Source organism: Peromyscus maniculatus, chromosome 7 (assembly GCF_049852395.1).
Source record: "Peromyscus maniculatus bairdii isolate BWxNUB_F1_BW_parent chromosome 7, HU_Pman_BW_mat_3.1, whole genome shotgun sequence".
In the NCBI taxonomy this organism is placed as follows: domain Eukaryota; kingdom Metazoa; phylum Chordata; class Mammalia; order Rodentia; family Cricetidae; genus Peromyscus; species Peromyscus maniculatus.
Genome location: NC_134858.1, coordinates 80,908,417 through 80,930,262, shown reverse-complemented (window position 1 = coordinate 80,930,262; position 21,846 = coordinate 80,908,417). Strand labels below are relative to the sequence as shown.

Genomic DNA, 21,846 nt, shown 5'->3' with positions numbered 1-21,846 from the left:
AAGAACTTTCTACATAGTTTTCTTATTAATGCATGTCCATTATGCATTTCTACATACATCTACAATGATCTCCAAATAGGAAGCATCCAGTACCCTTATTTTTAAGGGACAGAGTCTTGCTATATGGTCAAGGCTGGCTTTGAACTCAGTCCTTCCTCAGCTTCCCAGATTATATGCACATGCCACCACACCAGGTTTATCTCTGCCTCATCCCACCCTCACATAGATTGTTGTTCATGCAGGTTTCTTATACAGAGGGCCCTACACAGTTTCACTAAAACCTTTCATGCCCATGGTCCATCATATTTCTTCTCATTTCTTCCCCTCCTCCACTGACCCCCCATGTCCCTTAACCCATGTGATTCCCTTCTTTGCCCCCAGACAGTTCCTTTTTTATCATGATATTCCATGACCTTCTCTCTGCCCCTTTAGGATCTTTCTCCTCTCTCACGAATTTCTAGCTTCATGGAAAGGGACGTTTTGTACAGGGTGGTTATTATATATCAAAGACAATCAAGTTCCAGAAGTTACTAAGACTCAAACTCATCCATCAGCATGTGATTTACTAATAACATATACAATCTTCAACATCTAGCTCTTAAATAAATAATCTTTTGTGTAAGTGAAGGTATGTATACATGTATGTGCATGTGTGGAGGCCAGAGATCAACCATGGGTTGCATTCCTAGCCTTGGTCTTTCACTGGAACCTGGAGCTCACCAAGTAGACCAGGCTAGCTGTTCAATGAGCCCCATGGGTTTACCTGTCTACATCTACCCTCCTCAGCACTAACACTACATGTACTCACCACCACCTACCACTCCCAGGCATTTTTATATAAGAGCTGAGGGTAGAACTCAGGTCCTTGTGTTTGTGGAGCAAGTCCTTTACAGACTAAGTTCTCTCCCCAGCCCCTATATATACGTTCTTAATTGTCCTTAATTTCTTTGGTGGTTTTGTTGTTGTTTGGGTCAGAGTATCACTATGTAGCACTGGCTGGCCTAGAAAGTAGACCAGGCTGGTCTCAAACTCACCAAGATGCCCTGGCCTCTGACTCCTGAGTTTTAGGACTCAAAGCCCGCACCACCTGCCTGGCTCTGTTCTTGACTTCTATCCCGGAAAAATAACATTAAAATCCACTTTCGGGCCTAAGCAAAGGCCAAACTGCATGGGCCTGCTCAACCAGAGCCATCAAGATGCCCAGTAAGCACCAGCCACAGAGCACGGCGTGAAGGCGCACAATGTTACCTTAATTTTTCTCTCGGTGTCGTCTAATTTTAACTCTGCCGTAACCAGTTTCTTGGCCAGATCATCGCGTTCTGGGAGGTGTCTAGCCTCAGAGATCTTTTTCAGTTTCTGCAAGGAAAACTTGGTCCTGTAGAGTTCCCCTTCTGTATCCTTCACCCTCTTCTCTGTGGCCCGCTCCTTCTCCTGAGATTTCTTTAAGCGTTCTTTGAGTGCAGTAATCTCATTGTTATGACGCAGTATAAGTTGCGAGATTTCGCTCTCTGCGTCTTCAAACTTATTCAGCGCTTTCTCCTGACGAAACTGGAGACTTTTCAACGCCTTGTTTTCTTTGAGCAGCTGGGCTAACTTGACCTGCAGTTCAGACACTTCGTTCTGCAGCTCGTTGATTTTCAGAAGCCTTGCCGAAAGAACTCGCTTTGTAACGATGTCAGGATCTTTCCGAAGCGGCTCTCTATTGAGGCTTTGGGACCGAAATCCGACTCGGGCTCCCTTTTTGCTGGGTACAGCCTTAGGGCTAACTTTCCTAAGGACTAAAAAAGAAACAGTAATAATGTGAGTGAAGGCCATACCCCTGTTATTATTTATCCATCCAGAACTAGGGGATCTACATAGTTTTTAGTTTTCATTCTTAAAAAATGCTTTTATAAGCTAGGCATGGTGGTGCATGCCTTTAATACCAGCATTCGGGAGGCAGAGGCAGGTGGATATCTGAGTTCAAGGCCAGCCTAGTACATACATTTAAGTTCCAGGGCTATGTAAAAATTAAATACCAGGAATTTTTTTTTAATGGTCCTGATACGTTTCTCTTTAAAGAGGTTTTGGGGTAAGCGATGGCTCAGTTTGCAAAGGATTTGCCACAGAACACAAGGACCGGAGTTTGCTCTCCACAACCCACATAAAAAATCTAGCCATGGTAAAGCCAAGCGTGGTAGTGTGAGCTTGTGATCCCAGGACTGTGAAGGTGAGAACAGAAAGATCCCTGTGGCTCACTGGCCAGCCAGTCTAGCCTACTTGGGCAAGCTACAATCCCATGAAGAGTTACTGTCACAAAAAACAAGGTAGATAGCTCCAGAGAAAGGACACCCAAGGTTGCCCTCCACCACCCACATATGAGATACACACACACACACACACACACACAGAGAGAGAGAGAGAGAGAGAGAGAGAGAGAGAGAGAGAGAGAAGTATATGCAAAGACATACATGCATATAAATAAAATAAACACATACTAAATTATAACTCAAAAATTGAAAGTATTTTTATTAACATTTATTGAGCTTAAGCCTCAGGATATATACACATCTACTCTTTAAAAGAGATATCTAAAAGCCTACCAAAAGGTTAAAATACAGAAACAAACAAACAAACAACCTCCAAGTCAAAAGCCCACATCAGGCCATCTTCTTCTCTGCCGGCTGTCTGTGGATCAGTTAACTTCTCCAGCACCAAACCTGCCTGAGTTCCACCACACCCCCCATCATGATGATAACAGACTAACCCTTTGAAACTGTAAGGAAGTTCCCAGTTAAATGCTTTCTTTTATAAGAGTTGTCTTGGTCATGCTGTCTCCTCACAGTTAAAGAACAGTAACCATGACCATGACAGAAGTTGGTCCCCGGAGTGGGAGTGTGGCGGTCTGAATGAGAATGCTCCCATAGCCTCATGTGTTGGAAAGCTTGGTCTCCAGTTAGTGGAACTATTGGGGAAGGATTGGGAGATGTGGCCTTGTTGGAGGAGACGTGTCACCAGGCCCAGTCTCTCTCTGCCTGCCTGCCACCATTCTCCCTGCCATGATGATCACAGACTAGCCCTCTAAAACTGTAAGCAAGTCCCCAATGAAATGCTTTCCTTTATAAGACTGTCATGGTCATGGTGTCTCTACAGCAACAGAACAGTAACTAAGAAAAGAAATTCGTTCCATTTGGTCTTGTTGCTCAGTCTAAGGCAGACAAATGACCTCAGATTTTAACTGAAGACATCACAGAGCAGAAAGCCGTACAAGACAGAGGGGAGACAACAACTGAAATTTTCTGACTGCAGCCGGCATTGTCTTTCACTGGTCTGATTCTTCTCAGCAATCTTCTCAAATAAGGTAAGGCTTACAGACTTCCGACTCCTTACCTGGGGGCACTTCCGGGAGAGAAACAGAACAATGAATGTGCTTCTTGCCAACAGTTCCCTAGATATGTAAATTATCCTTAGGAATACCAGGCATTTTCCAAGGTTCAACTTGACAAGAGATGTGTATTATATAGAAGCTTGAGATCATGCCTCCAGCTAATTCTAAGAACCAGATTCAGAAGAAGGTTAAAAATTGAAGACCCTGACATTAATCTGCATATTTATGAACACCTGATTTTTGACAAAGAAGCCAAAACTGTACAATGGAAAAAAGAAAGCATCTTCAACAAATGGTGCTGGCATAATTGGATGTCAACATGTAGAAGATTGCAAATAGATCCATATTTATCACCATGCACAAAACCCCAGTCCAAGTGGATCAAAGATCTCAACATAAATCCAGTTACACTGAACCTGATAGAAGAGAAAGTAGGAAGTAGTCTTGAATTCATTGGCACAGGAGACCACTTCCTAAATATAATACCAGTAGCACAGACACTGAGAGCAACAATTAATAAATGGGACATCCTGAAACTGAGAAGCTTTTGTAGGGCAAAGGACACGGTCAATAAGACAAAATGACAGCCTACAGAATAGAAAAGATTTTCACCAACCCCACACCTGACAAGAGGGCTGATCTCCAAAATATACAAAGAATTCAAGAAACTAGACATCAAAATACCAAACTATCCAATAAAAAATGGGCTACAGAGCTAAACAGAATTTTCAACAGAAGAACCTCAAATGGCTGAAAGACATTTAAGGAATTGATCAATATCTTTAGTAATCAGGGGAAAAAAGCAAATCAAAATGACTCTGAGATACCATCTTATACCTGTCAGAATGGCTATGAGCAAAAACACTGATAACAGCTTATGTTGGAGAGGATGTGGAGCAAGGGGAACACTCCTCCACTACTGGTGGGAGTGCAAACTTGTACAGCCACTTTGGAAATCAGTATGGTGGTTTCTCAGAAAATTGGTAATCAATCTACCTCAAGACCCAGCTATACCATTCTTGGGCATATACCCAAGGAATGCTCAATCATATCACAAGGACACTTGCTCAGCTGTGTTCATAGTAGCATTATTCTAATAGCCAGAACCTGGAAACAACCTAGATGCCCCTCCACCAAAGAATGGACAAAGAAAATGTGGCACATATATACAATGGAGTACTACTCAGCAGTAAAAAACAATGACATCATGAAATTTGCAGGCAAATAGATGAAACTAGAAAATATAATCCTGAGCAAGGTAATCCAGACTCAGAAGGACAAACATGGTATGTACTCACTCATAAGTGGATACTTATGTAAAGCAAAGGATAACCAGACTACAACCCACAGATCCAGAGAAGCTAGCTAACAAAGAAAACCCTAAGAGGGATGCATGGATCTCCCTGGGAAGGGGAAACAGATGAGATCTCCATGAGCAAACTGGAGTCAATGGAGGGTAGGGGATGGGGGATGAGAACATAAGGGAATGGGACAGTCAAGCTGGAATAGGGACAGAGTGGAAGAGCAAGGAAAGAGATACCATGATAGATGGAGACAGCATGGGAATAGGGAGGAACAGGTTGCTAGGGAAGTTCCCAGGAATCAACAAGGATGACTCTGCCTTAGACTATTAGCAACAGTGGTGAGGGTGCCTGAACTGGCCTACACTGGTAATCAGATTGGTGAATACCCTAACTGTCATCATAGAGCCTCCATCCAGTAACTTATTGAAGCAGATGCAGAGATCCCCAACCAAGCACTAGGCTGAGCTCTAGGAGTCCAGTCAAAGAGAGAAAAGAAGGATTCCATGAGCAAAGGGCATCAAGATCATGATGGGGAAATGTACAGAGACAACCAAACCAAACTAGTGGGAACTCATGAACTGTGGACCAATAGCTGTGGAGCCCCCATGGGACTGGACTAGGTCCTCTGCATAGGTGAGACAGTTCTTTAGCTTGACCTGCATAAGGGGCCCCTGGCAGTGGGATCAGGATCTGTTCCTGGTACAGGAGTGGGCTTTTTGGAGCCCCAGGGCCTGTGGTGGAACAACTTACACAGCCTTAGTGCAGGGGGCGGGGCTTGGACCTGCCTCAGCTGAATGTACCAGATTCTACTGATTCCCTATGGGAGGCCTTGTCTTGGAGGAGGTGGGCATGGAGGGTGGGTTGGGAGGAAAGGATAGGGGGGGCGGGAGGATAGAGGAGAGGGGATCTGTGGTTGGTGTGTAAAATGAATAGAAAATTTAATAAGAAAAAATATGGACCATATATTGATATGTATTGATATACATACAAAACCATTGATTTTATACTAATATATGTAAATATATAGTTATTAATATAAAAAAACAAAACATGATGCTTAGAAGAAAAAAAAAAGAAGCCAAAAAGGAATGGCAGTCAAACAAGAGATGCACTCAGATGTCAGCAGATGGGCATCCTGAGGCGCTGGACTGGGTCTGGGAATAGGTCACTCTCATTCAGATGCATATTCTTTGCAATTTTCTTCTTCATTATTGTTATTACTATTATTATTATTATTATTATTATTATTATTATTATTGTAGGAGTGTATGTGTACACGTATAGATCAAAGGGCAGAGCTGGAGTTTGTGGAGTTGGGTTTCTTCTTCCTCCATGGTTCCTGAGTCAAACTCACATCATCAGGCTTGAGGAACAAATACCTTTCACCTGCTGCTGAGCCACCTTGCTGGTCCTTTGTAGATGTGTAAACATTACTTTTCAAGGTAATAATTTTCAATGCAAATTTAATTACACCCTTTCTTAAATCGGTCCAGCAGCTGTCACCCACAAAAATAATGAATATAGTCTGTTACCATCGGATGTGGGTATTTCATTATGTGGCTTCTGTTTTCTTCTCAAGCCCCCAACTTCCTGCTCCCTAGCTGGCATCAGGAAGTCTCAACACTCTGCACAGTTGTCGTAACTGTGTGCCATGCATCAATGTATTATAATTACCTCACGTGCCATAACTTATTGTTCTACGCCATTCTTACAGACTACAGACTTGGTGCATTCTGTTGCTCCATGAAACTGGCTTTTCAACCCAGAGATTTATTAAATGATGAGATTTATTTAATAGTACATAGTTATGCATGCTCCAGAATAGTAATATTCTCATAACAAAAATTACAATTAATAACAATCTGATCTCTTTTAAGTCAGTGAATGGTAAACAAATTGGATAATCCAGAGTCCTAAACCCATCCCTAGGTTAAGTTGCATGTTTTCAGTGAGCATCAGCTCTGTCAATGAAAATTCCTCATAACTAGTTTATATTACTGCTTTTAGTTACTTTAAAAAACAACAATAAAGTACAATTGCCCTGTAGGTTTTGCCCTTACAGTTAAGGGCCTCTTCAATTACAAGAAAGACATTTCCTTAGGAAGCAAGAAAATGAGCAGTCTTCTGGTGCTCTCTTCGGTATGACTCTGAATATACAAAAAGTAACATATATACATATAAGCAACACATCATTTAAGAAGATAAAGCCCATCTGAAATGAAAATCAGCCCACTCCGGGTACGCAGCAACATACACACTAGGGGAGAGGCTTCATTCACATGGGTTTTTGCCGCGCTGCCCCGGAGGGTCCGGGTGCCTGGCATCTTTTACAGTAGACACCCACCTTGGTGATGTACCTGGTTCTCTGACAACTGTCTTTTGGGATTCTTCTCCTTCGTAGTTGGACACGAAAGCAAGTGGATGGGTGACGAATGGTCAGAAGACTGTGGTGAGGACCCAAAGTCAGACGAGTAGTGAGAGAAGTGGTGCTTGCTCGCCTTTCTCTCCTGATCGGGGTCTGGACTTCCGGCTCTTTCCCCCATCCTTTGGAAAAGGGGCCTCTAGTCACATAGTTTACAGACTCATGAAAATACTGAGGAGTATTTCTGTAGTCTTGGTATCGTGGTAATATTTATTTATGTGCAGTTTGTTTTCTTCACAATGTGTCTGTAGTCCACATCAGTCAGCACAAGATACGCTTTCTTCTCTACAGAGGAAAGAAAAGGTAGTCATCGAAGGGCTGTGAAATAATTTCTCTAATCAAAATGAGAGTGACTAAAGGCAAAATAATTTACAGCATCCCAGGTTAAAGAAGAGGGTATCATTGTGTTTTTATACATTAACTTACATATTGAAATAAGACACATTCTGTCAGGGCCTAGAAATAATATTCCTTCTGAATAATGTCAACTAATTTTGATTTTACTTTAATCCTGAGAATTATAAATACAATCCTGAAAATTTACAACACAATAATGATCAAATTGCCAGTATTTTCCGATGTTGGGGTGTGGTAATAAAAAAATAAAAAAGACCTAGGAAGAAAATTGCCTAGCCAGGCAGTGATGGTGCATTCCTTTAATCCCAGCACTTGAGAGGCAGAAGCAGGTGGATCTCTGAGTTTGAGGCCAGCCTGGTCTATAGAGTGAGTTCCAGGACAGCCAGGGCTACACAGAGAAACTCTATCTCAAAAAACAAAAACAAAAAAAGAAAAGAAAAATATATCTAAGATTGACTATAAAAATGTAAAACAAAAGTATGTTTTTAAAGTTTAAAACATATTTGGTGAAGAAAAAATCATCCTTAGCACATAAGGATAGCATCCCATACAAAATAAGGTAAAAAAATGAAGTGAGAAAAATAGATGATAATACTCCCAAAAAGGCTATATACATTTTTATGCTATTCTATTTCCAAAATGCTTCAAAATAGTAACAATGTGGCCAGAGCTACCATCAGGAGATTCTGAGGGAAGAAATTTGGCAAGATATATTTATTTTATTTATGGTTTCTAAAAATTAATTGACTTTGGATTTTTGAGAAATGTTTGTAACCAAGGATGGCCTTGAACTCATAGCAAGCCTCCTGCCTCCACCTCTTAACTGCTGAGATTACAGGCAAAAGACACCATGCCCATCTTATCTATGCTTTTGACATTTAATTCAATAATTCCATTTCTGGTCCCCCCCAATCTAAATATGAGGAAAAGTAAAAATGCTTCATGTAATATTATATGATGGTCTTCAAATCTTTCAAAGACCTACAGAATATGGCATTTAAAATGTTTTGTTAACTTAGGGCATTTCATGACAATGAGACACATCTCCTGGAAGCACCAATTTACTTCAGAGATGATGGGCATTGAAGAAACTCCTTATGGAGTTTGCTTTCAGTGTGGCAAGGTTAACCATTTGGGCAAGAAGCTGCTCTTGCCTGGCCTGACTGACAGTATGTGGTATACTGAACATGCAGGACCCACGGGAAAGTGACCAGTGAACTTTGCCAAAACAAGGTTGGTGTTGCCCTTTAGGATTCCTGCTTCACAGAAGAAACTGCCAGACATTCTGCAGGACACAGAGGAAAGTGACTAATAAACTTTGCCAATATAGGTAGGACAGTTTCTCAAATTTCTTGCTTCATTGAAAAGTCTGCCAGATACTATGGGCCTGTAGGCTGAAGATGGATGCCCTAATACTGCAGAAGAACTTTGGGTGACTGTCCAGGCAGTCAGATGTCTCTGTCATTGCTAGAATTTTTGGAAGATATATGCAATGCACTTTTTGTTTACTTAAATAATATTATATCCTTCTGGGGCCTTTGATGGAGTTGAAGACTAGATAGTTATAGTTGCAGCTTTCCTTAGATATGATAAAAAGTAAGTCAGGTATAAAATTTAGGATTTACTAAGGATAGATTATGGAGTGCTTTCTTTAAATGTACCAGACATAAACTAATTGGAATTCAGTACATTGTGAATGTAATCGTTACTTGATAATTGTTCTTACTGTATACAATATTACTATGTTAAAGTTAAAGCCTTTCATTTTTGTTTAGAAAAAAAGGGGAGGAAATGTTGGGGAATATTATTTTAAGGGGTGTTACTTTTGTCTATGTTGCATTTGTTTAACTTTGTGCAGCTGTATTGTGTTACTTTATCTGTCTAAAACACCTGATGGTCTAATAAAGAACTGAACGGCCAATAGCAAGGCAGGAGAAAGGATAGGCAGGGCTGGCAGGCAGAGAGAATAAATAGAAGGAGAAATTCTGGAGAAAAATGTAGAAGGAAGTAGCCAGAGAAGAGGAGGACATCGGGGCCAGCCACCCAGCCACCCAGCTACACAGCAAGCCACGGAGTAAGAAATAATGAAATGTACACAGAAAGAGAGAAAGATAAAGCCCAGAGGCCAAAGGTAGACAGGCTGATTTAAGTTAAGGAAAGCCGGCTAGAAATAAGTCAAGATAAGGCCGAGCATTTATAATTAAGTATAAACCTCCATGTGTGATTTATTTGAGAGCCAGTGGTGGGCCCCATCTCACTGTAACCTTGGCTGGCCAGGATGTTCTCAAACTAAGAGACCCACAGGTCTCTGCCTCTGCCTTCCAGTGCTCCCAAGTGCTGGATTAAAGGTGTGTGCCACCATGTCCAGTTTATAATGCAACTTTTAAAACTGGAAACAACCTAAATAAACAAATGCTTAATTTATCACAGATTAAGAAAAGGCCTGGAAAATCAATACCATACACATCCTTGGGAACATACAAAAATTTTGTGTTCAAAGAAATGTTTACACTTATTATGGTAAAGAAACCTCTAACTAGTGCATACCACATATCTAAAATTCGCATATATACTGAAACGATGTGGAAATAGTGAGGATTCTTCCCATTCAAACTCAAGAACTGGAAACAATCTGAAAAGCAAGGGATGAATCAGCACACAGAGCCTGTTGGAGCAAACGCATTGCAGATGACTCATATTCTCTCCTCTCCCCAATATATTTGTGTTGCTAATGCAATGGAAAAGGACTACTTTTATAATGAGAACAATTCCTCTCTTCATATTTGAGAGACAGGGCCTTATTGATAGTTACTATTAATAGTAGGGTGCTTCTTAATACATGGAAAGATGTATGGACAATGCAGTACTACTACTCACCATGCTATGATAAACTACAATGACCAGAATGTCATCAGGAAGGAGCTGTTTTTTTAACAGACTGTAAGCTATTGAAGTTATGAAAATGATCTTTATTTGCTCTATAGTCTGGGAAAATCTCCAGGATAGGCTAAGAAAAGGACAGAACTGGGGGCATCGCTCAGAAGCATACCACTGGCCTAGCGTGAGCAGCATGTGTAATCTGTGGGGTGAGGAGGAGAGCACCAGGAGACAACAGCACCCAAAGCACAGCAAATGTGCAGTGAGGGGCAGATACAGTGTGGAAGCTTTGTCCCCGGAAGGGCTATGCTCAGGTGGATGGTATTTTTAAGAGACCAGATTTATACAAAGTAATTAGGTCATGAGAGTATTACCCTTGGAAGGAATTAACCCTGGTCTCCTACAGAGAATTCTTGAGATGCTGTGTTGTTTCTACAAAACCAGGCCTAGACCAAGCATGATTCCACACACCTGTGATCCCAGCTACAAGAAAGAATGAGGCAGGAAGATCATGAGTTCCAGAGCAGCCTGGGCAACTGGGCAAGGCTCCTTCTCAAAGCAAAATAAAGGGGTGGGATACAGCTCAGTTGTCAAGAACTTCTGTAACAAAGAAAACAGACCTTATATTCAGGGGGTGCCCATGAATCAGGTCTGACCCCCGAACCCCTATGACTTCTTGTCTCACCATGATCACCATCACGGATGGCTTCCATCATCTGTAAGAGGTCCTCACAGCAGACCAAAGAACTGCAGCTGCCCAAAGAACACACATCACAGCAGACCAAAGAACTGCAGCTGCCCAATCTTGGGCTTCCAATCTCTATACTATGAGCTAAAAAACCTTTCTTCTTTGTAAGTACTCAGCTTCAGTTATTTTGTGACATGACAGGAAAAATATATAACCTTTTACTTTAAAAAACAAATACAGGGATAAATAAAACGTTTAAAGGAATGCGTTCTCTGAGGGTAGGGCTGTGCAGTAGAACTCTCAACCACGCCAGCAAAGTTCTACAGTCTATTCTATGAGGTCAACGACTATTTCGGTAGTAGAACTTAAAATGTCACTCATGTGACTGAAGAGCAAATGCTGATTTAGTTCTAATGAATTTAAAATTTAAAAGCAACATGTTCTGGTGGTTTTCTTACTGAAAAATAGCTACTAGGAAAGGGAAAAGGAGAATTCAGGTCAGTAGTGGACGCCAACCTCTATTGTACCTAACTGTTTACAGACTTGACTTCGGAAACGATGATTTGGGGGGAATTAATTTTTTTTTAAAGAAAGTCCTATACATCAGGATAAATTAAACAAATGAGGTAAACAATATTCAGTTGGTGACAAAAACATAAAGTAGCCAGCTCAAATTACTTTAAAGCACAACGTGCAGAGTGGAAGGCAAGGACTGACCCCTGAGGTTGTCGTCTGAGCCACACAGACACACAGACAGACACAGACAGACAGACACAGACAGACACACACGCACACACCCCACAGTAAATACACACCCACACACACACACACACACGCACATACCACAATAAATACACACACACACACACACACACGCACACGCACATGCACACGCACACCACAGTAAACACACACACACACACACACACCACAGTAAACACACAGTCAAAAGTTTCAAACATGACAAAAGCACACAACAAAACTGTTAAAGGCTGGTCTGGGTCATCTTCGTGGACACACTCATTCTCACGCTAATACGCGTGTACCGGGGACAAAGCAAGCGGGCAGCTGTTGCACTGCCTGGGCACTGGAATTTTCAATAAGGAAAAAACAAGTATCTGCTTAGATGAGCGCTAACATTCTTTTTTTTTGTATTTTATTTTCAAGACAGAGTTTCTCTGTGTAGCCCTGGCTGTCCTGGAACTCCCTCTGCCTCTGAGTGCTGGTATTAAAGGTGTATGCCACCACTGCCCGGCTAAGCCCTAACATTCTTAAGCCCAAAGTCTGAGTCAGAAGCATCAATATGAATGTATGGTGGCTTTTATGTCTTAATTTTTTTCAAAGAGGAAAAGAACATTTTTATATCTATGTCCACTGAGAAATCCTAGAAACAAGAAACAAACAAGGCACACCCACACATCATATCTAAATATCACTTCCTCGTAAAATGTCTGACACCATGTCTGAAGCTGGAGGTGTGTAAGATTAACTGAAGAATCCAGAGGTTTGGTTATTTCAGAAAGCAAAGAAGCAATGAGATGATGCTGAGAGACTCTGAAAAGGGCTTATGTGCCAACTTGAAGAAGCACTTAGTGTTGAAGACTGAACACTTTCATCATTTATAGGGATTGCATAAGCAGGGAATTAAGACAGGAAATACACTTAAGCCCACAAATTCATGAGATGCTAAATGGATCTCCAACTAATGACTTTTACAAAATACTCCAGGGGGAAACCAGGCATGTACCTGGCCTGTGCTGCCAAGGCTGTATCTCAAAATCACAAGAGATAAAACACTTCTTTATAGAATTATTTTCAGCAAATAGTGGAAAAGAAAACATTAAAATGCAAGATTAGAAGTCTGTCCATTTTAAATCTGAATCTGGTCAAGCCTCCAAACAGAATTCAATCTACAGGAAATGCAGCATCTTCCTGAACAAACTGCAAGGAACACAAACTGTGCTCCAGAGGTTGTCTGTGTATTGAGTCTAAAGAAACATCCTGCGCATGCCATCGCTATGGTACCCAGACAACTCTTAGAAGAGAAGACGACTGAGCCAACTTAAACACAGACTGAGCATTACATGCTAAGGAATTGCTGTGGCTTTGGGTGAAATGTCATTGTGCAGTTTGTATTTGTTATGAATCTTTGCCTTTTAAAGATATTTGTTCAAATACTTCAAAATAAAAATTAAGTGATGTCTGAGGTTTGCTTCAAAATATCCCAGAGAAGGATGCAGATGAAAGATGACCAAGAGCTGGCAACTGTATGGACGAGGTGATGAAGAACATCTTCATTATCCGGCTACCACTGCTTCTCTGAATGGATAGGGAGATGGAGAGAGAGGAAGAGAGAATCTTGGGGTCCAATGCAGTGTCTTGCACATGCTAAGTACATACTCTACCACTGAGCTATATCTCCACTGAAAACTTAATTAATACATCTTAGCCTGATAGTGCCTGCCTATCTCAGACTGTTAAAAATTCACTAATGGACCTGAAATCAATAGTTCTAATGGCTATTGATATAAAGTACTAATATACAGAAAGACAAAACGCTAATCAAGTCTGGAGAGAGGACTCAGTCAGAAAAAGGACTTGCCATCCAAGTATGATGGCCTGAGTTTGGATCCTGGCACATTTAAAAAGCTGGTTTCAGTGGCACATATCAGTTATCCCAGTGTTTGCCTCTCTAATTGGCTAACATGAGGCAAACTAAAGTTTCATTCAATAGTCAACTTTATTCAGAGCATCAGACAATTTATACCCTGAGGGTTAAGAGTCACATAAGTGTACAATCACAAGGCCAAGCTGCATGTGGCAAAAACATTTTTCCATAAAGGCATATAAACAAATAACAACAGCAAATTGCAATGAATAATCTGAAGTAAACTCACTGTCTGCTACACCTGGGAGGAGCATGAAAACACGTTCCAAGAACAAGTCTGTGTTTTGAAGAAACTGAGATACAAGACTCTTGTCTTGTTTTCTTGGAGTTTTATCACAAGCACTTAGAATTCTCCTCCAATGGCTCCATCCTTGGACCATTCTGACATCCCAACAGTGGAGCTGAGGAGACAGGATGATCCCTGAGGCTTACTGGGCAGCCAGCATAGCCAAACTGGTGTGCTCCAGGTTCTCACACAGTAAGGTAACAAGCAACTGAGGAAGACACCGTGTCAACCTCCGGTCCCTACATGTATATATACACGTATACACACCAAAAACAAATAAATATCAGACTGGTTTGTCCCCTCTGCCATCCACACAGTGGGACTATTAATAGCAAGTACTAGAGAAATGATTTGAGGATAAATGGGATAATTCAGCAACTATCATACAATTAATTACATTCCATTTGAATGCTAATAATGTTATCGTTAATTATGTAAGATAAAATGTATTGTTTTCATTTGCATACCGGAAGTAGCTCTCTGACCTCATCCATCCAGACATCAAGGTGACAGCTGGCTTGGCAAGGGGGAGGAACACACAAAACAGCACTCTCCCCTCCTCCCAAGAACTTACAGTCAAAGCACACGGAATTCCTACACCCCATTATCCAGCTCCCACTCCCCACAAGTATTTTAAAGGTTTAAACTTTTATGCTTAGTCTCCCTTCATCTATGGTCAACAGGGTCCCTAAGTATTAAATGGAAGATTCCAGAAATAAACAACACACAACTTCTAAATTGCGCACTGCTCATAGCATCACAATCATGTCTCACGGCATTCCACTGTCCAGCGTGGGATGTGAATTCTCTATCCACCCAGAGTACGCACACTGCACATTCCACCTGACCATTACTCACGGTCAGCTTGGTTAACAGGTTAGCCCCACTGAACCACAATGCTTATGTTTAGGCAACCTGTTGCCTGCAAGATGTAGGACGCTCATCTATTTCTCCAGCACCGTGTCCGCCTGCACGCTACCACACTCCCTGTCATGATGATAATGGACTGAACCTCTGAACTGTAAGCCAGCCACCACAATCGAAGGTTTCCTTTATAAGAGTTGCTGTTGTCATGGTGTCTCCTCACAGCAATAACAAACCCTAAGCCTTCAAGAAGCATTCGCTTTTCTACCTGACACCCAAATGTGTAAACACCCAACGTACCAGCCACATTGGCTTCCTTCCCTTTATCTTTACTGCCTCCTTGGGTCATCTCTAAGTCTGACTTTCAGAGTCCAATATCCCCTCTTCCTATTGGACAGGTCATTTCAAATTCACATGTTCAAAGTTAAAATACCTTCATCCCACCTGACTCTTTCCTATTTTTCCTGACCTCATTAGGGGGACTCCTCTCTATTAAATGACCTAAGTTACAAATCTAAGATTATTCTGGATCCTTCTCTCTTCACATCCCTAAGTCGTCTACAAAACCTGACAGGTTAACCTCCAAATACTGCACTGTAGATCTACCTGCTTCTCACCATCGGTACTGCTCCTGCCCAAGCCTGAGTCGCCATCTTCTCTCAGCTGGACCGCTCGCTGCACTCACTACTGACAGCCTGCTTTCATTCCCACGGCTAATTCTTCACGTGGCAGCCAGAAATAGCAACCGAGAGCAGAGATTAGACAGCAGGCCTTCCTCCATCAACCCACCTCAATGACTTCCTAAAACCGTCAGACTCCTTAAGTTCCAAGCCATCCGAGACTCAGCACTCTGCTTCCTGCCCCAGTCTTCACATGCCACCGCTCTCTTCTCTTTCCCAAGCTAATGGCATCTGTGCTCCCCACCTGCCAAACCTGGAGCTCGCTTCCTTCTCCGCCTAGAACTTCCCAACAGTGGCTCACTCCCTCACCCTGGACTCAGCACAAAGGCCACCTTCTCAAAAGCACTTCGGACTGAACTTGACCACAGTGAGCCCAGTCGCTTTATTGTGTTGGGCTGACTTACTGTCTGTCTAGGCCTTTTAGCACTGGAAATACTCTTCTGTTTACTGTCAGAAATTCTCATGGGCTTATTTTAAATAACTGAGAGATCTAATGAGACTTTAGGCAAAGTGAAGTTCACCTGCATTTATATCTATCATTTGTACTTTACTGATATTTTTGGTTTAGAGACAGGGTCTCAGGTAGCCCGGGCTGGTCAGCAAGTCACCATGTAGCTGAAGATGGCCTTGGTCCCTACTGCTGTCTCCCAAGTGATGGGATTACAAGTGTGAGTCATCACAGCTGGCTTAGAAATATTGTAAAATGAATTGAATTACCTCCCTTTAAAAAAAAATGTGTAATTTAAAGAAACATAACAACAAAATGACTCCTAATGGCGTTCTGATAGACTCCTAGAGCAGTGTCTCAGTCAGCCGTCAGCAGAGAAGCTTCTTCCTGCAGGAGATGGGAACAAATACAGAGACCCACAGCCAGACAATATACACAGAGAGAGAGAGAGAGTTCTTGGAACACTCTTTTCTAAATGAGACATCTCTATCAGACACCCCTCACCTCTCCTCACCCCACCTCCTCCCCACCCACAGCTCAGGGAACACTGTGGAAGAGGAGGCAGAAAGATTTGAAGAGCCAGAGGGATGGAGCACAGCAATGAAATAAGGCCTTCTAAACACAGCAGGACCAAAGCACATATGAACTCACACAGACTGTGGCAACATGCACAGGCCAGAATAGGTCTGGGCCTGATGGGGTCCCCACACTGAGAGGGTAAGTGAACACAGCCCCCATCCCTAATTCAGAAGCTGTCTCCAACTGGTAACTGCTCTCGCAAGGGAAAATTAGTTCTCCAACAGAGTTTCACTGGGTATACAAACCACTCTTGAGGGCAGGTCCCATGCCCAGCAGTAAACGACCAACAGAAAAGAAACTCAGTGGCATTTGGAGGTCCTCTGTCTCATAATGCTTTGCTGGGGCTTTTGGTTTCTGTTTGTTTACCTTACAGGTCATTTGTGTATCTTATGTTTTTCTCCAGTTTTGTGTTTTAAAGGCTTTCTCTGTGTGAATGTGTGTGTGTGCGTGCATGTGTGTGTGTGTGTGTGTGTGTGTGTGTGTGTGTGTGTGTATGTGTGTCTCCGCATCTGTACGTGTTTCTTATGCTTTTTCTATGGCTCTTTTTCTCTGTTTGTCTTGTCCTTTTCTCGTTTGTTTGATTTTGTTTACTTTATTATTATTATTAGATGCCTGTTTGTTTTCTAATAAGTGAGAGAGAGGGAGGGAGGGGGGTTTGGATGGGAAGGGAGGAGGAGAGGATGGGGAAGGGTTGGAAGAGGGGAAAACATAATCAGAATATATTGTATGAAGAAAATCCATTTTCCATTAAAGAAAAAAAGATGTGCAACTTAGAGAATCCTGGAGATTTATGTTCCATGTGTATGTTTCCTAGTCATTTAAACTAGTCACTGTGACCAGGAGTGAATCAGTGATCAGTTTCTCCTGAGGGGTAGAATGCTTTATGTATTTCATCAGATTAAAAAGTTAACTAGCTAAAAGCGTTTGTGTGTCTGTGTGTGTGTGTGTGTGTGTCTGTGTGTGTGTGTGTTTGTGTGTGTGTTGCTAATTAAATCTCTAAGAATAGTTATTTTCCTAAAAATGGCCAAGAGCATTACTACAGCAATGTCAGGAAACTATCAATTCCAAAACATTTCATTTTTTATCCAAAAGCAAATTTCTTTAACAAGAATCCCCAAGAATACAGGTGATACCTAGCTGGTCAGGACTCCTCCAGGGCTGGATGCCTTCTTTATCCCCAGGTTCTCATGGATGGTAAAGTGAGCTACGATCTGCAGAGATCACTGTGTACACACAGCGATCACACAGCTCAGCTCACGTGAGTCTAGGAACAAAGTGCATAAAACCAAAGCCTTGTTAATTCCCCAACAAAACCCTGTGCTGGATTTCTGTGTATGAAACATCGCTTCCTGGTTACCTCTGCTGCTGGCAGGCAACAGGACAAGAAAACTAAGAGAAACTAAGAGCAACAATTAGAATTAAGGAGCTCTGTTTCCTCAAGAAGGAAAAAAAGCATGGAATGGTAAGATGAAGGTAAAGAACCACAGTGCTGCTTTCAAGCTACAGCTGTAAATTCTATAGAGAACATTAAAAGATTAAAAAGAATGAAAATTCAGTTTCCTCACTCTATTTACATGCTTCTGCATATTTCTACAAAAACTTATTTGCATAAAATCTTCTCTCCCTTAAATATCAAAATATATTTGTTTAAAACTTGGAAATATTAAAATGGTTAAACTATGTTGTATTTTAAAGTATGGTTTTAGTATGATCAGTCAGACCACAGCAAATGCTAGCCTTCACATCTCTGACACAATCAGCTTCTGTAAAAAAAATTTTTAAAAATAGTCAGCCAAATGAGAGCATAACTGTAGTATGTATTCCCAAAGTTTAGTCAAACAAATGAAAATACCAGAGCGTTCTTTCATCCATCCATAAGACACTTGTTCAACACCCACCAACTGTCAGACATTGAACGTTGAATAAGTCACAAATAAGAAATGAGTAAGATAACTCATTCCCTCACATGAAAAAACGCTGCACCAAGAAGAGGAGAAATAATACAACCGAATACAGCTGCTGGCGGTAAAGGAAGGAGAGGTAGTGAAATGAGAGGCAGGATTAGTGCCAGAAGGCAGCTGGGAGGTGTCCAGAGGAGGCAACGCTCGGTTTCTGTTCTCGGGCATTACTAGAGGTTAAGCACAGCATAATCTGGGGGAGGGGGGAGACTGGATGGGCAGTGGCAAATTCGGTTATTAAAAGCAGGCAGCTGGTGAAGAAGGGCTTCTTCCAATACAAGCAGCAGCACCTGTCAGAATAAACGGGTTAGCAAGGGCTGGGCATGGTGGCCATGCCTTTAAACCCAGAACCCAGAACGCAGCCTGGGCCCTATATCAAGTCAGCTAGGGCCTGATAACAAAAACATGCCAAGAGTTACTTCAGATTGCAAGTAGTTACTGAGCGTGTGAGACACAGCTCGGCAGAACTGAGATATGCGGTCATCAGAATATGTACGTGGGACGTCTGTTTACTGCTGCACCTCTCACGACAGCAGTGACAGGGGTCAGCCTACAAGTCCCCAGCAGGTGACGTTATAAAGAAAATGAGGTTGATGTACACAATGGAAACGTATTCACCTGTAAAAAATGATACTACAGGGAAATGGATGGAACTGAAGATTGTTCGGTGTCATTTTAAATAAGTCAGACTCAGAAAGATAAATACCTCATGTTATCTCATGTGTGGAATCTAGGTATAAATTTATATATGAGAATAGAGGAACAGGTCTAAAGGAAGTAGGAGGGGAAAGTACAGGGTAATGAAAGTCATTTTCACTGTATAGTAACCAATAACTTTTACACACATTAATACATGAGCTTTTGAAAATTTAATACACACACAAAAAGCCAAAAAAAAACCCTAATAATCTTTTCTATATTGGTTATATATTGAAACGATATTTTGGATTACTCAGTAACCATATATTAAAATTAACTTTATCTGCTTATATTTTTGTATGCTTACTGCAAAATAAATATGCTTCACATTATACTAATATTGGACAATTTGGTTTGAAATGAATACACTGGCTGTGAGTATCAGAGAGTAATGAGTGAGGCTGGATCGGATGGGAGCTACAATCACAGGAAGACTTCTTATGGAAACAAAGGATTCTCAGGAACGTTAAAGCACTCAGACTGACCTTTACAAAGGTCCATCTCAACCCAAGAAATTGAGGTTTGATCTACAGGAGCGTAATTAGAGATACGGGGCTTCAAACTGATGTTAGAGATACTGACCAAGTCAAATAAACTAGAGTTGATGATGGATTAAATGTGGCCTATGAGAAGAACCCGAATTTCAAAGTTTTTGACTTGTAAAACTAGATGCAAATATACCATCCAGCTGCATGGGGTTTGTCAGTTACCAGACATACTGAGTTTGGGGTGCCCATGGGCAGGTTAATCTGAGTGGAAATACCTAAGGTTGCCTACATAGGAGTTGGAGAGATGCAAAACTGGGGGTTATAGATGGTAGGAGCTAACAGGAAGGATGGAGTTGGCCAAGAAGGATGGAATGAGAAGAAATAATTGAAGATTAAGTTGTGGTGGGCAGAAGAGGGTGTCCGGACTCCAGGGTTGACAACAGAAAGGAGGACCAGAAGGGGACTGCTTGAGTCTTCTAGCAAGTCTTACAGAATTCGTTCGGTGACCTTAAAGAGATACAGATGTGGGAATTATCTCTTCTCCAAGGGCTTCAACTGATTTTTGACATCTGAATGACAGTTTATCAACTTAAAAGACTCCAAGCAAACTAGTCTTTCCTGTCATACATTTGAATAAACACATTAACCAATGTGCAACCATTCACAGGGCAAAATATTGTAAATGATAATATAAAACTGGAGTGCCGAAAGAGGATAGAAAGAATACAGATTAATGAGCATGGGCAAAAAACGAAACCTCCATTTACCTTTTTCCTCGATGCCTGTTATTTATTTATTTATTTATTTATTTATTTATTTATTTATTTATTTATAATATGTGTATGGGTGTTTTATCTATCTATCTATTTATTTATCAATATGTGTATGGGTGTTTTATCTATTTATTTATTTATCAATATGTGTATGGGTGTTTTGCCTGAAGCTATGTCTGTGCACCGTGTGCATTCCCGGTGCCCAAGAAGGCCAGAAGAGAGCGTTGGATTCCCTAGGACTGGAGTTACAAACAGTTGTGAGCAGTCATGTAGCTGCTCACAGAATCAAACCTGTGTCCTCTGGAAGAGCAGTCAGTGCTCTCAACTGCTGAACTAATGATGACTTTTGATCCCAAAGACATCTCATCCTGAACGCATAGGTTGGGCATAAACATGTATGTGGTCACGCATACTCTGCTTGGGCGATGAGCTTAGACCCTCAAATTTCGGGGTGGAGATGAGCAGACAGGGGCTGGCTGGTTCGTGACAGAAAAGACACAAAATCAATCCTAAAAGAAAATCTACTTCCATAAAACTTCCCTCCACACCACCCAAACATAGGTACAAATACCTCTATAAAATGAATCCTCACAACGAATCTGCTGTTCACTGCACCCCCTCACCGGGGGAAAAAAAATACTGCCGCTTGATAGATGCCATTACTTTTCGAGCCCACGAAATGAGTAAGAGTTTACATTCAGGTGAACTGGACCGGCCCTTCACATGGAGAAACACTGTCCCCTTGTTCACCCCACCCCAACGCAGCTATGTCAACAGGTAGGTTTGGCTAACTACGTTTATTCGTCACATTCCATCCCTCAAGGATATATTAAAAGTAACTCATAGCCTGGGCCAAAGTGCCTTTCCCGCTTAATGACAGTGTAATAATAATACCCTGTCCCAGAGACTCTGAGAGGCTCCACGCCCACCCCTCCGGATCACCACCAGCCTCCAGAGGTTTCTTTCTGGTTAACTTCGCCCTTCTCTGGATCTGCCTGCACCGCACGTTCCTCCTGCTTTGGGGGCTGACAAACCCCACGCGCCTAACTTTCTCCGGCTCCGCCCCGGTGCCGCATCAGCCGCCCCGCCCCGCAACACCCCCATCACGTCCATCCCCCGGCCGCAGACCTCCTCTCTCGGCCGCGGCCCGCCCCTTACCCTCCAAGTGGACGCCTCCCGCTCCTGCCTAGATCCCCGGCCCGAGCCCCGAGCCCGACCGACAGCTACGGCCCGAGGCGAGGAGTACCGGGACGCTACGGCTTCGGGGAGTTTGAAATCCCTCACTGTAAGGGACCGCGGCTGTGGGCGGCGGCTCGGCGGCCTCGGCTCCCGGGCAACGGAGCGGAGGCCCAGCTTCCACCGCGGGAGGACCGGTCTCCGCCTCCCCG

The 21,846-nt window shown here is 42.2% G+C and overlaps 1 protein-coding gene across 5 annotated transcripts in view; it reads right to left on the bottom strand.

Moving 5' to 3' along the window:
• Nucleotides 1–21,846, bottom strand: part of Lca5 (lebercilin LCA5) — a 55,496-nt gene that overhangs the window by 27,689 nt on the left and 5,961 nt on the right. Inside the window, exons 1-4 of one of the 5 annotated variants that reach the window (XM_076576758.1) lie at nucleotides 21,617–21,810; nucleotides 17,674–17,804; nucleotides 7,016–7,378; nucleotides 1,249–1,778 (exon numbers count right to left, since the gene is read on the bottom strand). In XM_076576758.1, coding sequence (XP_076432873.1) covers nucleotides 1,249–1,778; nucleotides 7,016–7,214 — 729 coding nt within the window. In that variant the 5' untranslated portion in view covers nucleotides 7,215–7,378; nucleotides 17,674–17,804; nucleotides 21,617–21,810. Of the gene's footprint in view, nucleotides 1–1,248; nucleotides 1,779–7,015; nucleotides 7,379–11,012; nucleotides 11,738–17,673; nucleotides 17,805–21,616; nucleotides 21,838–21,846 lie in introns of those variants that run through there. The other 4 variants (XM_006985365.4, XM_042281374.2, XM_076576759.1 and 1 more) reach the window with 4 other exon arrangements.